Source organism: Oreochromis aureus, linkage group 19 (genome assembly GCF_013358895.1).
Source record: "Oreochromis aureus strain Israel breed Guangdong linkage group 19, ZZ_aureus, whole genome shotgun sequence".
Classification (NCBI taxonomy): domain Eukaryota; kingdom Metazoa; phylum Chordata; class Actinopteri; order Cichliformes; family Cichlidae; genus Oreochromis; species Oreochromis aureus.
Genome location: NC_052960.1, coordinates 8,004,703 through 8,021,339, shown reverse-complemented (window position 1 = coordinate 8,021,339; position 16,637 = coordinate 8,004,703). Strand labels below are relative to the sequence as shown.

The 16,637-nt window shown below is 37.7% G+C and overlaps 1 protein-coding gene across 1 annotated transcript; it reads right to left on the bottom strand.

The window, feature by feature from the left end:
- Positions 1-58: 58 nt before the first annotated feature.
- Positions 59-12,590, bottom strand: LOC116315182 (matrilin-3-like). The gene is made up of 12 exons (XM_031733386.2): positions 12,296-12,590; positions 11,218-11,361; positions 10,474-11,049; positions 9,149-9,268; positions 7,582-7,701; positions 5,830-5,949; positions 5,601-5,720; positions 5,358-5,477; positions 4,328-4,453; positions 3,208-3,327; positions 1,431-1,532; positions 59-878 (listed from the first exon to the last, which is right to left on the bottom strand). The coding sequence occupies exons 1-12, from the start codon at positions 12,564-12,566 to the stop codon at positions 826-828; spliced, it is 1,992 nt and encodes a 663-aa protein (XP_031589246.2). The 5' UTR covers positions 12,567-12,590; the 3' UTR covers positions 59-825.
- Between the last annotated feature and the right edge of the window lie 4,047 nt (positions 12,591-16,637).

Below are 16,637 nucleotides of genomic sequence, written 5' to 3'. Positions count from 1 at the left end.
AATATAAGAAATTTTAAATCCTTTGTTTCAGAAAATTTATTTTTCATGTGCCACTAAATACCCTTTACAAAATCAATATACAGACAGTTAAGTACGAATATAGTGTGCAAAGTACTGGAAGAGTTGGTAATACTTAAATTCTTGGAACTACTTTCCATCTCCTTCAAACAAAATAGTAATTACCAATCACATTTGTGCAAGCAAAACGATAATTATAATCATAATAAAAAGGTTATCAAACAATCCAGGTATCAAAGAGAGGGAATATAATAAATCACTGTGATGTAACATGCCATGAGCCTGTTGAATCAGGCTTCATTTTTGGTCTTTTTTATAATGCTGCAATCTGACGGACGACTATAAAACTCTTGTTGCATAAGAGATTAGCTTATATCTTTCTGCTATGGAGGCTGAGTGTTCTGCCAAGAGCTACACTTCACTGACATAGAAAAGCTCTCAAAGTAGCGTATGCACAATAGGAAAGTAATAGGCTGTCTACTGAATAAACAACAATTATAGAAGCAGAGATGTTTAGTTGACTACATGTTGATAAATAAGTTGTCATCCATATTTGAATAGGAACCCAGGTATATGTAAACATGTACACCAGTTTTACCTGACTTTACAGCAAAAGTAAAAAGTAAAAACAGATTGGGCAGCAAATTCCAAAAAATCCAGATTTAATATGACAAAAATCAAAACCACGCACACTTTCACTGAAATGTTAACATTCCAGTTTACAGATGTTTACAGGTTGACTCCCATGGGTCGTGAAGCTGGATGCAATGCATGCTCTGCACTTGCCCTCTGATGGTATTGCTGCTCTTAATATTGCTGGTGGCTTTCAATCTGATTCACTTTGTCTGAGAGTTCATTGAGTGAGACACAGAGTCAAAGAAAAAGCAAGTTTTGACTTAATGACATTAACCTTGAAGTGACTGAGTTGGCTCTTTTGCATGGAAACAGACAAAGTTTGTCCTGTTTTTATGAATTAACAACAAATCTTGTTCGAGATTTGAATACTCAGTTTCATGGAAGCTACATTAGCCTCCCTACTTTGTTTAGGTTTGAAACAGTGGGAGATCCTTGTCTCTAGTAGAACTTTTGAGTAGACCTGATGGTACTGTTTTTTTTATCATTTCTAGAAGAACATCAAGATATGGTACCAATCACCAGTTAGTGGAACAAGGATATGGGACAGGTGTGTGAAATATATAAATGCTTTTTAAAAATTTATTCATTTGTGTTACTGAAACAACAAAAATTTGATTTACCATTTAAAATGAAGTATTTCTATATAAAATATATCAGGAAATATAATACCCCTGCTCAGTTTTTTGAGTTCCTAAGATAGTTTGGCTCGTGCAGAGACACAAGTAAAAAAAGATATTTCGTTCATGCAGTGATCACATTTTTAAGAAAAAGGATATGTTTTCTGCTCAGCTCCTGAATGGTTGACTGTACTTTTTTCTGGAACACAATCTGAGCTTCACACATGCAGGCATCCTCGGTTATTTCACTCCTCATTTCCTCTGAAAGAATAAAATAAAATTATTGAGACAGTCAAATGATATCACAGGTGTTTTTTCATGTCTTCTCAGCTCTCCACTTGTTTAAGGATCAACAGTAGCAACCAACATGTTTTAAACCTTTCAAAGAATCAGTGTTCAATAAGTAAACCGTTTTAAAGATTAAAAAATCTTATGAATCTTAGATGTTATTTTTAATAAAAAGAGTTAGTGGTTATTGATAAGATGTTATGCATCAGCAGAACCAACATGATTTGTCCTTTGTGAAGGAGATCAGAATCTAAACATGGATTTCATGACATATAATCAATGCTTAAAGAAATACTATTCACATGTACAACATATATGTACTACAAATAGCAATCAAAAAAAGAACAAACAAGAAACAGTAATAACAGGTGACTCCAGTCAAAGATTTTTTTGGGGGGGGGGGGGTTCTTTAGTTGGGCCAAAGTTCTCCGTCGCAAAATTTCCACTCCAGTTCCAGTGTCTTGTGTCATAATCTTTGCTGGACGAGTACATGTAATGCATTCCACTGATCTTCGTTAACGGTCAGCTGTAGACTTTTCCACAAAATGAAGGATGCAAAATGAAAAACACAAAACATTAATACATAGATATCATTGCAAAAAATTTAAACTTAAATGGGAAGATTCAGTATTATAGGCTTGACCATGTTCCCATGCAGATACACTGGAATTTATTTAATCTGTATTATAGACATGGCATGTGCTGTTACTCATGGGTTTTGACTGCTGCCATGTTTGATTGTTTGTTTGCTTAGGGGGTTGGTTTTTTTGTTTTTTGTTTTTTTTTGACAAATAAAGATGGAGGGCTGAGTTATTAGCTAATGCCATCAAGCTAGGTTAGTAGTCTGCACCCATAAACTGTACAGGTCTGTACATTTCAGATTTTTCTTTATTCGTTTGGTCTGTATCACAAAGCAAGTTATATCCTTTGTAGGTTAATTCCATTAAAATGCTCCAAAAGGCACCAACAGCACAAACACAGTCAACAGGTTCAGTTCTATGAGTCCAATTTGCCAGAGGTGAGCCTATCAAACACCAATAGGCTACCGCTATGACCAAAAAACATGAACAGCATCAATGACCAGAATTAACTGTTGGTGAGATGGAGGCAAGCATGTCTATGTTGCCACTGCATTAGGTAAATTATCCATAAGGCATATAACAAATATCACTCATGGTAATGCTTATGTTAAATAGCAATGTCCTCCCTACCCTCAGGTAAAGTGGGTGCTCAGATAGATGTGGTAGAACTTGTGGGATTTCCAATCACTCAGACACCAGGGATCACATAATGCCTATGCCTAGGTATAAATGTTTGAGCTCATCCAGATTTTTACATATAGATTCCATATAGGAAAATAGTGAAGCCTATAGACACTGTTAGAGAATATGACTGTAAATACAAATATAATACTGGCATCTCACCTTTACCCATTAAATACACTTTCCAATACTTATTTGATGAAGTTTCTCCAAATGAATAAAGTATATTTAAAAGCATTGGATAAACTGCAGAATGCTTTGAGGGCTTACCGAAACCATGTGCCACATCTCTTAGTAAAACAATATTGCATATCCACAATATCAGTTGCGCATTACAGAAAACCTAGGCTTGAAGATGTATGTTGACAAAAATGTAAAATTCTTACGGGAACATGTTTTCTGGTCTGTATTCAACACATATCCTTCTCGACACTTGCATGTGTAAGAAACACCATTGTTGATACAAACATGCTGGCAGTCATGTCCCTGAGCGCAAGCATCTGAACCTGCAAGAACATTAATTGACTTGGTTATTCTGTCAACCGCAGCTTTGCATTCATTCTCATAATACGAGGCATGGCTTAAAAAGTTATCCACTTCCATTCAGTTGGAGAGAAATCCATTTAAATTTGGCTGACCTCCCCTGAAGATTATCTTCTTATGCACCTCTTGTCAAATGCCACCGTTAAGTTTCGGTCACTCCCGTTCTGACCACATGCCAGATTGAATTTGCACTTTCAAAAAGAACCTCAAGCATGCACAGAGAGCAAACATCCAATTCTTTGTTAAACTGACCAGACTTTCATTTTGGCAATCATTACTGCTGATAAGAGCTGGCGCCTCTAAAACCTAGCTCTTATTAACAACACCGGAGGGTCTGCAGTATCAAAACCTACAGGCTTCAGGTTAATAGTACAACCATAAGGACTTTTGTTATTTTTCTGGCATTCACAGGGACATTCACAAAGCCTGCCATTGTGCCAGCATGTACCCATGCACATCGGATTAAGAAGAAGGAGCCAATTCTTGCTCACCAAACACTTCTGCCAATTTAGTTCTCTGCAAATTTGTCCACTTCCTTAAAATGCTATTGAAGTTAAAGCATCTCATGTGCTGCTCCTAAGTGTGTTTTACAGGCACCATCCAACCAACAGGAGATACCAGTGAAGGCCCTTACAGCCTCTCGGTTCGATTGACAGCTAACATATGTCACAGATGGGCTAGAGGCAGACCTGAGGTGCACAAGAAGACTACCTTAAAGCAGAAACTGTATAAATGTACATTTTTATGAGCTTTTTATGAGAGGTATCACAGAACGTTTTGATGACACATTAACATTAGGTCCCCCTGAATCATTTTTCTAGCATTATATATCATGTATAATACTTTTGTTTTGTACCTTTCTTTCCAAGCTCCTTAGACTATAATACCTTTGCTTCACAATTTCTTGAATCTTTATGGCACAACAAAATATTCTAAGAAATTTAAAAAAAAAATCTTTCTTACGTGAGCAGGTTTTCTGATCCACGTTCAGCACATATCCCACTCGACATTTGCAGATGTATGAATTCCCACTATTAACACATATGTGCTGGCAGTCATGTCCCTTGGCACACGCATCTGAACTGGAACCTGAAAAGAAACACTCACCCCTCAGCACCTCATGATAAAACAAATAATCAGTTGTCTGTATAAAGAATACTTGGTTAGGCCTCAATCACAAAGGCCTAGATACCAGTCAGTAACCCACTGCCAACCACCAGTTGCTCTGGAAAAATGTGCGTTATCCGACCAATTGGCGAATATTTCCTGACTGTTGCCAGATGAAATAGGAAAAAAAGAGCGCGCTGCACCAAAAACCTCTTTGTGATTTGCTAGCCAACTGCCATGGTTGCCCACATGCATGAAAGATTTTGACCTGTCTGCAAACACTCCCTGTTTACTCTCCAAATTGCAGTGAAACTAGAAAATGTTAAAATTTTACTTTGAAGGAAAACAGTCTTTATTTCAGGTTTGCATCAAACCATGCATCTCTATCTCTTGGTGAGCAATTTAAGATTATTTGCAGACAAGTCAAGTCAATTCAATTCAATTTTATTTATACAGCATCAAATCACAACAGCAGTCACCTCAATTCTACAGGTGGTCACAGCAACTTGTAAGCAACTAGAGCAATCACTAAGAGGTTTTTGGTACAGCACCATATAACTCGTTGCAGCCTAATTAATACTAGAGACAACCAGAAACCTTCAGAAACCCCTCACCAACTCCTTACACGATACAGTTATCCCTAACGAGTGGCATCTAGCAATCAGTTTCACAGTGACTGACAACCACTTGCAACTGATCAGGACTACACATTTTTTCACTTCTAACTGATGGTGTTCAGTCAGGGAGGTGCAGAGACCTGTGTGACTCAAATCTCTTAAATCTTTCACTGAAAGAATAGAACTAATTTCAGATCAGAACAATAGAATATGTTTACAAGAGATGGATCACACCACAGATACCAAATATACATACTGAAAAGTCTTACGTGAGCATGTTTTCTGGTCTGCATTCAAAACATATCCCACGTGACATTCACAGACATACGAATCGTCACTGTGGACACAAATGTGCTGGCAATCATGTCCTTTTGCACATAAGTCCAACCCTGTAAAGAAACAGCTCCACATCTGACTGACTTATAGTGATGACACGATCCAATCTACTTCTATTGTTGAAAACTCTCCTTTAGTATATGAAAAACAAACATATTGAGATTTAAGTTTCTTACGTGAGCATGTTTTCTGGTCTGGATTCAATATGTATCCCATTTTACATTTGCACATGTATGAATCACCAGTGCTGAAACAAACATGCTGGCAGTCATGTCCCTGGGGACATGTATCTGAACCTGGAAGAAAAAAACTTTCACATCTACCTGATTCAGTCACAGATTTCAACAAAGCAGACTCTGAAGCAGAACCAAGACACATCTGAATAGAAAGGATCCAGGTTCTCACGTGAGCATGTTTTCTTATCTGGATTCAATACATATCCCACTCGACATTTGCAGATGTATGAGTCATCACTGTTAACACAAGTGTGCTGGCAATCATGACCATGGGCACATGGATCAGAACCTGAAAAGAGACCACACGTGATGTGATGTTTTATATAATCAAAGCTAAGCTCTGGCCTTTTGGTGACTGGCAACTGTGCCTTTTAGAGTTAATGTTAAAAGGCCACAACAGAATATTAATTAATTTTTAATTATTATAGCTCAGTAAACAATACATAAGAATATTAGCTTTAGGCAGTCCTTGCCAAAGTGAGTTAAAAATATTTTACCCTTTGGTCTGTCAGTTCCTGTCTACTAAACTTGTCGCCATTAAAAATAATAACAACAATCAACTTCATCCTTATTCTGGGAGCATGAAAAACTAATAATAGTTTTATAGCATACAGCATATATATCAAAAGGTGCATGTTAAACCAGGCAATGATAGTCTTGTAAACCTAACAAAGCAGCACCAGCAAGTGAAAACGAGTGAAAAAAAATGAATACAAAGTGAAAAAAAATCTGCAAAGTTCCCAAATGAGTATTATTATTGAACATGGACATGATCAGCATGTAAATGTCGTTGTGTATGTATTATAATAATAACCTGCTTCTGCTGTCCAGATACATTTTTGTTTGGTGTCTGTGGGTTTTTATAAAGCTTTAGAAAAGCACTCTGATCACAAAGGCCCATTAACTAAAATTGTATTCTTACATAAGCATGTTTTTTTTATCTGAATTTAACATATATTCGTCATGACATGTGCAGAGGTATGGATCATCATCACTGGCACAAATATGTTGGCATTCATGATTCTGGTCACATGGCACAAATCTAAAAAGAGTCACTTGTGCAGTTGCTTGTAGCCCCTGAAGGTTATTATGGGCCAGTATTTTATAATTAAATGTTAAATTAAGCTGGCACTCCCAGCAGATTTTTCCTCATCTGGCCTTCCTTACAATAACTGAGCGACGTGCATATGCCGTAACTTTGTGCTGAACACTGGGGAGGGGGTGTCAAGACCTCTGTCTAAATAAATTAATAAATCTGGGTAAATTCCTGGATGATTAAACATGCAACTATTTTGCTGGTAATACCTGAAATGAGTAAAGAAAATCACTGGCCTAGTTATGCAAGATAATTCATAATTTTATTGTGGGGTTATATTGGTTGGGTCTGATTATTAGGGGGGTCATAACCCTCCTAACCCCCCTGGAAATTATGTCCCTGGCTTACATCTGCATGTTTTCTGGTCTGCATTCAACATTAACCCATCTTGATACATACCAAGATAAGAATCTCTATTTGTGAAACGAATGTCTCTAACAGCAGACAGCAGCAGTTCCTGAACTTGTTGTGGTGCTTATAACAGGCACAGTCATGTGCTCGATGCCTTAGCTTGAAGTCTCCCTTAAACTTAAACAACTCTGTGATTTGACCACAGATCTCAATCAAAAGAGAGGAAACATCAGTTCTTATGTGTGCTTCTTCTTAGTACTGGTTTCTAATATTCACCTGACTGGCCAAAGTCCGAAGGTCGGGATAGATTTTACTTACTTCCAGACCATGTTAAATACAATGTGCTGAAAGATTAAGGTGATTTTTTTAATGTCCAAACCCAAAAATCAAACTCAGCAGAATTAACAGAAAGCTGCTGTAACAAATATGAATTCTCAAAAGCAAATCAATTGATAAAAAAAATCTTATACTTACGTGAGCATGTTTTCTGGTCCACATTCAGTACATATCCAACTCGACACTTGCAGGTGTACGAGTCATCACTGTTGATACAAATGTGTTGGCAGTCATTTCCCCGGGCGCATGGATCTGAACCTAGAAAGAAACACACATTCACGTCTGAGTGAAAGAGTTTTCAGTTTACAAATAACAGAAGACTTTTCTGCACCCATTAGAGTTTGTGCTGCTCATTAATGCAGGCTTTCACCATGCCCTGCTTATTTAATTTGTGCTGAATGGTGTTTGTCCTAATCTATTTAGAGCAACCCAAAACATTAGTAACAAGAGTTGGTATGCAGTGTGTGTGTCTTCAGAACAAAGTGCCCAAACCAGCTAATGTTCAAAAGGAGTTTCACAACTTGCTACATTTTGAAAGAATTTTCCCTTCCTTATCCAGATTAAAGTTTAAAAATATAAGTTTTAGTTGTGTCTACTACTGTGGTAGATGGGACGCATACAGCCAAAATCCAAATTTCATATAGTTAAAAAAAAAAACCCAAAAACTTATTTCATACATCTATCCATTTTCCTTGCTACTTATCTGCCTTTAATGACCCATTCATTTACAAAACAGATGAACAGCTCAAGATGTTTTTGAAAAATATTTGCAATTTTCCACAATCATGCAAAAATTAATATGCAATATTAATATGCAATAAATCATATAAATACATCTACTTTGTCAGTAACAGGGCTCTAAAACCGACTTCTTCACTTGGATGAAATTAATTAAAACGATCCATTCTTAATGACTGTTAACACAACACAAATGTTTCCTGCACTTCCTTCTCTGCAACTTTCAGTTTTAGTATCATTCAATATAAAATAAATCAAATCTGAAATAAAGTTTCCATCTACCCCCCTTAGAATCATCTTATTTTATAGGAACTTTAGCATTTAATGAGTTTTTCCAAAATCCTTGTAATGTGAGCACCCAGATGGGCCTGGATCAAAGAGAGTCTCGGGATCAGTGGATGATCCAAGCATGAGCCAGCAGATGAGTACACTGTACTAAGCACAATAGTCATGGATGTTCCGCTCTCAAGTTTAGTAAATATGAGTTCACATATTCTCCCAATGCCTCTGTTCATGCACAGGGAGAATATGGGAGTGAGGCAGATAAACTGCTTAAAGTATATAAGGTATAATTCACATTGTCACTGCAGATGACTTTTGTTCTGTATGTTGTTCAAATATCATCATATTTGAGGCAATTGGGTTTATTGGGACTATATTTAAAGGTTATACAAAGAAACTACAGCTAGACAATGAGCCTGGTAAATACACAAAATTAGGAAAGAATATAGGTAAAAAATGAGATATTTCATATACTGTAACGTGGTTTGACCAGTTAGTTACCCATACCACATGGTTATAATGCCCTTGAAAGTTTACAAGAAATGCCCTTTTTTTTTTAATCTTTCCCCACTGGATTATCAGAAAACAGAAAAACATCCAGGACACCAATGCATGTTGGTGTCCTGCATGTTAAAAAAGGTGAAACAATGGATATAAATGTGAAAAAAAACATAAAGACTCTTACGTGAGCATGTTTTCTTGTCCAGGTTAAGGATGTAGCCCGGGCGACACTTGCAGTTGTACGAGTCGCCACTGTTGACACAAATATGCTGGCAGTTGTGTCCCTGAGCACATGGCTCCAAACCTGAAAAGAAACACTCCAGTGTCTGATTGGCTTAGGTCTAGTGATTCATTGAAATCAATTATTTTGTGTTGTGCATCTATGTTAGTATGTTGCAAGTATGCTTCTAGCAATCTGCATCATGCAAATTAGATTAATCTCTGTGCTTCAGCTACAGTGATGTTATAGTAAAGAGCGACTTGTGAAGAAAGTGGTGTTTTTATATTTAAGTTTCCAGAACTTTAAAAAAAAGACAATTCCATGCAGTACAAGTCAAACAGATAAAATCCAATCACAAATCCTATTGGAGGTTACGTCACTGCCATGAACGGATAGGTTGCAGCGAAACACAGAGGTCTGTTGAATTCAATCCTCATGTTCAAGTTATTCTTTAGGACCAAACTTTGTACTTTGCAAGACTTTTAACATGCTTTTAATATGCAAAGTTTGACATAATGTATAATGGTGCATGGCTAGCATAAGAAACAGAGTTTATGTGGAACCACAATTTGGAAGGAGAAACTAAGCCTGGCATTTTTATATCAACTGAAAAATCTTGAAATTTCCACTTAAAATTATTTTAATCAAATAAAATAATTACTTTACTTTTTATGATGCGTGGCTATTAATGTCATGTGAGAGGCTGCGAAAGCCATATTTGGAAAGCACCTGAGCAGGCCTGCAGGTAACTAAGCAAGGCACATGTCATGAGGCGCAAACTGCAATGCAGCACATGAAGCGCAGCACGCTCTCTGTGAAAATAAAGACAGCATCATATCAGGTTTCAGCCATTTTAAAGTATCAAAGTACTTAGAGTTTCCTCCAAGTCAGCAGATCAACCAGAGACAGGAGGTTGGTCTTCTCTTTTAAGTTGGTTAGTATAACTTGTTGTTGTGCATGTCGATGACATTAACGCCATTCTTACTTTCCTTCAATCTGAATGGCTATAGTTAATGACCCCCTTTTTGGAGGTAAATCATGAGTTACATTGTCCTTGTTCTAAAGAAGAGGACTGTAACTTTAGAATGGAGATTCCCTCTATGGTGCTGCCCATACAATCACAGCTGAATAAAAAAAGGATGGCTCTGACGTACCGTTGTTTCCTTTATCATCATGCTCATTTATTCTGTTACCGTCCTTCCTGCTATCTAGGCTGTAATCATCACTTCCAGGATCTACACGTTTATCCTCACTCCCATCATCACCATCATCATCATCGTCATCCTTACCACACAAAGTTTCCCTAAATTTTGAAGTGAGCTTCTCTATGACACCATAGGTCTCCACATAGAAGACATGGTCATCATAAGGTTGGCTGGCCATGAGTCGGAGAGACGCCACATCAGCTCTGTCTACTCCCACAGCGTAGATCTCGATCCCTGCTGCTCGTGCTGATGCTGACACTTCCTCCACCTTGTCCTGGGGCCTGCCATCTGTCACTATGATGGCCACCTTGGCGATGCTTGCGGAGCCAGCTCGGGCTCCTGCCTCCATGGTGAAAGCTTTGTCCATGGCCGTCTTAATGGCCATCCCTGTCATGGTGCCTGAAGCAAGGGGCTCAACACGGGCCAGTGCCTGCTTCACATGAGACTTGTCAGAATATGTGTTCAGCAGAAACTCGATTTGCACGGTGCTGGCATAATTGACGAGGCCTACTCGAGTGGCATCAGAGCCAATAGCCAAACTGTCCACCATGTCCACCAGGAATTCCTTGGCTTTTTCAAACTCAGCAGGGCGTACACTGCGGGAGCTGTCAATGATGAAAACCAGATCTATTGGTCGATTTCTGCAGTTGGTTCTTGTTGCTTTAAGAAAAAAAAGCATGTTTTTATTGTTTTTAATGAAAATTAGTTTATCTTAGGACAAGCGTTGCAACATTTACTGCAGAAAAAGTTTTATTTTCAGTCACAAATCAAAACTCATATTCTAGAAGTAGAAGGAAAACCAGAATTATTAATATTTCAGTTAAGTACCTGCATTAGTTCTCATGGATGACGATGATACTCTGGGGTCTCCAGCAGGCTTCCAGGATCCAAGTGGTGCAGCTTTGTCTTGCAGTGGTGAAAGCAGCTTTGGGCTTTTTTGTAGTGGCTGAGATGTGGAATACGTGCCAGCATCTTTGCCAAGCGATGGAGAAAAGTTAAGAAGGAAAAGAATTAGAGCTCTGGCTGCTTTAATTTAGTGCAAAAAAAAAAAAAGCAATGCATAACCAGTGATGCTAAAAATAATTTTTGATTACCTTATTCTATAAAATAAGGTTCTTCTATAAATTCTATAAATTCTTCTAGAACAGTACAACTTAAGCAGGTAATGAACAAGTCTGAGCAGTTGACCAGTAACTGAAGGGATAAGCAGAAGTATAAATTGGTAGAATAGATAAGTGATGAATAATTTGTTAAAACATCTCAGTATACATACAAAGGGATTAAACTGTAATAGTATGGATTAAAAATGAAGCTAGTGATTAAACATGCTGGACAAACAGTGCAGAGAGCTGAAACTATGAATGAAGTTAAGTTGTGAGGTGAAAAAGTATGGCGGTACAGCTAGACAGTTTCAAATGAGAGTTAAACAGTAGATTAGCATTTAATAGAACAAAAGCGTGTTAAAGGATACACTGGTAAGCTATACTAAAAAAATGTTAAACATAAAAGACAAACAAAAAAAAGTTGTTACTTGAACGAAAAATTATCTGTTATTATTATCAAAATATAATAAATCAGCAAAGAAAGTGTTAGTTTGTGTAGACAGTTAGACCAAACAACAGATTGTTAGTAGTAACAAAAAGATTGTTTGCTTAAAAAAGAAAGTTTTTTGGACATATATTTTAAGCACTATCTAAATTAACTTTAGTTTCAAAGTGACTTCCATAAAAACTATAATAAAGAAACTATTCATTTTCAAAAAGTAATCAGTTATAACAAAGTTAATAAATTTGATACTGTTATTGTGAATTTCTATTATAAAGAAATATATAGAAAGTGAGAGCAAAGGACTATTGCACACTGCGTCCACAGGATGGATATCACGTCCCTCCCGTCAGGTAGTTACCTGCTCGCGCCTTCCGCCGCTCCTGGACTCCTCGGACGGTGAAATCATCCGCCTGGAGCTGCTGAAATTTTTCGTCATTTAGTGCTTCGTCGGAGGTTTGGTCAGTAGATCTGTTATCGTCGAGGCGCCCATAGAACTTCGGGGGCACCTGCGGGGACACTTGTGGAATTGGGGGCGTAATGTGCGACCGGGGCTGTGAGAAAGTGCCAAAAGATCCCGGTGCCAGGACAACGCCGATAACGCACACCAGTCCCCACATTAAAGAAGCCATCTCTGTTTCCTGCGGTCCTCCTCCAGGTGCCCTCTGGGTGTCCGCTGCTATAGCTGGATGTAACCTCTTTATATGATCTGCTCCACGGCCCATAAGGCGTGGGGAACCGGAGGCCCAATCCATAAAGGAGGGCGGTTTCAAAGCAAAAGCTGCTCTTAGTTTCCTGTAACAGTGCAGTGGGACATAACGTGACCAAATAAAATAATACTAATAATTAATTAATTACATATAAATGTGGAAATTATATGAAAATGCACAGAAAATTATAAATAATATTTTGAGAAATAACAAAGAAGAAAATAAAATAATCCAGATTAGGCGTTTAATGGGGGTATAATATAATTCTTACTTCTTTTGACTTATAAGGAATTTGATTCGAGTTTGATAGCTTAATCTTCACATCTATCACCGAGTTGATCAGGTGTCACGATCCTCACTTTCAATACTGAATGTCACAGAAACAGTTTTTGCAACATCATTGAAACAGCGCTCTAGCTATAGTGAATGATTGATGACTGATTTAAGTAAAGTAGAAAGGATTGTACTTTTAGGCATATCATTCTCAATGAGGGCTGTTATATGAAACATGCTGCCCTCTAATGGGCTGCTGTGAAAACTGCACCACATGTTTGGCTCAGTAATGTAGTCTTTCAATTGCAAAGAAAAAAAAACTAAACAAAAACATGAAACCTTACTTACTTAAGAGCTCTGAATATGTTTGTTGCCTCTTCTCAAAACATCTTCGATGCAAATCAAATACATTTTGCATCTCCAGCATTTATAAACACAAAAACAAATTAGTTCCACAGAGAAACAACTGCTTGCAACAGGTGACATTTTAAAAGAAAAAAAAAGTGTCAATCCTCCAGAATAGCTTTAGTGAGCCTTGGCACAGATTTTTATGAATCTCTGAGAATCTAATGGAGGAATGAAGACCATTCTTCTGAGCAATATTCCCCTGTTTAGTGCTTTGTGATGGTGGAAAAAAATGTCTAACACATCAATCTGCATATAGTGATCACTCAGATATACTGTGTCATCCTTTGCATAAACCTTTTTGATCAGAGAACAGGTGGATGCAAACCATGCAAACCAAAGATCCCTCACAGAGAAACAACAACCCCTCACTGTGCAAAGTAACAGGTTAGGTTTTTCCTTTAAATCATCATGCACCAGCTTACTAATACATATAGATTCCATATAGATGTCTTTCTAGTACATAAAAAAATAATGCAATGTAAGTGTTACAATCATAATATTGCACTGTTTCATGGACAGGATGTCCTTAAGAAGTCATAAACCAGGTTAGACATTGGTTACGACAAGTATTGCATTAACCAGATGTTGTCCAAATATCTGGCTACTAGCATACATAGATGCATACAGATGTGGCTCTTTGTGACTAGGGCTGGGTATCATCACTGATTTCTATAATCGATTTGATTCCGATTCACAAGGTCCCGATTTGATTCTATCCCTGATTCGATTCGATTGGAATTTTGACTCAGACAGTCAGAAATATTACAATTCTGATCATTTATCAGTACTGACATTTGTTAGACTTCATCAGAGGTATAAACATCACAGCAGATGCCTTTGTGTCAAAGTAACTGAAGATAAAAAAAAACAGAAAAACATGAAGGAGATTTTCCTGGCCTGACTTTTTGTAGCAGATAACCAGCTTAAAAATATTCTGCAGGAGAACAAAAACATAAGAAAACCATGAATCAACATATGAACATTACCTGATGCTGCTGCAGTGAAGCAGAGCAAAGTTACAGAGGTTTTATTATAGACACAGCGAAAGGTTTTGCAGATTGGCAGAATTTTAAAAAGTTTAAATTTCTTCGGTATTGTACAGCAGAAATGAGGCTTTCTTTGCGGATTCCATTTTTGAAAAAAACAAAACAAATGAGCTGACTGATGCAAAATAAGCAAGCGAATAATCCAGAAAACAGAGAGTGACCAGTGACCTAGTCTGTGAGTGATTCAAATCACCTTGTTACTTTCGTGTTTGAAAATTTTAATTAGAGGGACTGTTTTGCATCCAGTTTGAAAACCTCTGACAATGCAAATGATTTACGAGAGAAAACTCATGACAGCTACTGATCAGAAAACAAGAAAGAAGAGCTGATAGACAAATGCACATCTTGTGCCTGCATGGACCCACAATGTTTTTGATGGGGTTATTTTTCATGAGTGTATTTCACTCCTCTTTTGGAGAAAACAGTCTCCTGCATGCCTACTATCATGGAGATATCATCATTGGAGGACTTTTCCCCATTCACTTAAAAACCAATAGGACTAACACTTCTGGACCTGTCTCCTGTAGAGAGTAAGTACTGCCTCAGTTCATCAGCTCACTAGTGTCAAATAAATGATTCGTGAATTTAATCTGTCTTCTGTCCATTTTTGCAGCTATGATGTACAAATGTTCCTCCATGATCAAGTGATGATATCGCCATCAGAGAAATCAAGCTACCTAACATCACCATAGGATACGACATCTATGACACCTGTGGCGATGTCAGCCTCGCTGTGAGGCGACTCTCGAGCTGCTGAATAACCAGTCAGACCCACAAAGCTGTTTACTACCATCAGAGGCCCAAATGAAGGTGGTGATCGGAGAAAGGTACTCGGAAGTATCCATAGCTGTAGCACAATTGTTGCTCTGTCATCAGTTGCCCAGGTTTGTTTTCTCTTCATTTGATACTGTCCTACAAAGCTCAGTTAGAAACACAAAGAGACATTAATAATAATAAGGACCAGTAGAAATGTGATGATTTTGGCAAATAAATCTTTAGATTGTATATCTGTTGATGTATCTTTATGTCTGTTTAACAGATTAGTTATGCATCAACTAGTAAGTTTCTCAGCGACAGGTTCAAGTTTCCCACTTTTCTGCGAACAGTACCGAGCGATAAATATCAGACAAGAGGTATTGTTGAGCTGGTGAAGACATTTCTTTGGCAAACAGTGATTATTGTGGGAAGTGATGACGAGTATGGATTGTTTGGCAGTGATAGCCTTGAAGACACCTTCAGCCAAGACACAAACATCTGTGTTGAATTTCTTCAAATCTTGTCAGCTGATTTTATGACAAACAACTCCCAGACCCAAACTGAGCTGACTGAACTACTGGAAAAAATCAAAAACTCCTCCGCTGAGGCCATCATCCTCTTCACAAAGGACACTAATGCTGAAATCATCCTGGAAGCAGCTATTAGACACAAAGTCAACAGAACATGGATTGCAAGTGATGCATGGTCCAGCTCTCCAAAGATCTCTGCAATGCCAGACATCAAGCTGGCAGGAGAAGTTTTTGGGTTCATATTTAAGCAGAAAGAGGTGCCTGGCTTTAAAGACTATGTCATGTCGATGTTTAATGGAACTGAAAACGCCCTTCTCAAAGATTACCTGATGCAGAATCCACTTTGTTCAAATCAGTCTGTAGAAGAAAGACAATGTCTGAAACCGAGTTTCTTGGCTTCTTACATCGACCAGGATGAATCTTATAGGATCTATTTAGCTGTTCAAGTCATTGGTGAGGGGCTCAGACGCTTGCTGAAGTGTGACAACCACCAGTGTGAACATAGCTCCAAATTCACGGCCTCAGAGGTACAGTAAAAATAGCTTGTTGATTCTCAGTTGTTTGTCTTACTGTGTTGCCTTCTTGGACTCACCTCCCCCATTCTCCCTATCACATGCACAAAACCAGGAAGGAAAGTATGCGAGCATATATACTACAACATATTAAATATATTTTCTCCAAAAATAATATTTTATCATATTTTAAGGCTTTAGATTATTTGAAAATCACTGTGATTAGCTTTTATTTTAGTGTCCCAATATTTAGGGAAATTATCTTCTAAATTCCAGAAAGTTTTTTTTCCCCATCATCTCCTATAAGATGTGCCCGCTTTCCTTTCTAATGATCAAACAAGATATTGTTTCAAATGTAATATTTTTTAAAACTATGTTTTATCTCTACAGCTTCTCTCAGAAATCCAGAGGGTCAACTTTAATGTGAGCACCACACACGTATCCTTCAATAGCGATGCAGATCCTAGG

What these genes read in the sequence shown, in the direction of transcription:
- LOC116315182 (XM_031733386.2), bottom strand. Translation starts at nt 12,566, where the DNA reads ATGGCTTCTTTAATGTGGGGACTGGTGTGCGTTATCGGCGTTGTCCTG. An exon ending in GGACAAGAAAACATGCTCAC is followed by an intron (nt 7,702 to 9,148) that starts GTAAGAGTCTTT and finishes GTTTCTTTCTAG; the next exon opens with GTTCAGATCCATGCGCCCGG. An exon ending in AGATAAGAAAACATGCTCAC is followed by an intron (nt 5,721 to 5,829) that starts GTGAGAACCTGG and finishes TTTTTCTTCCAG; the next exon opens with GTTCAGATACATGTCCCCAG.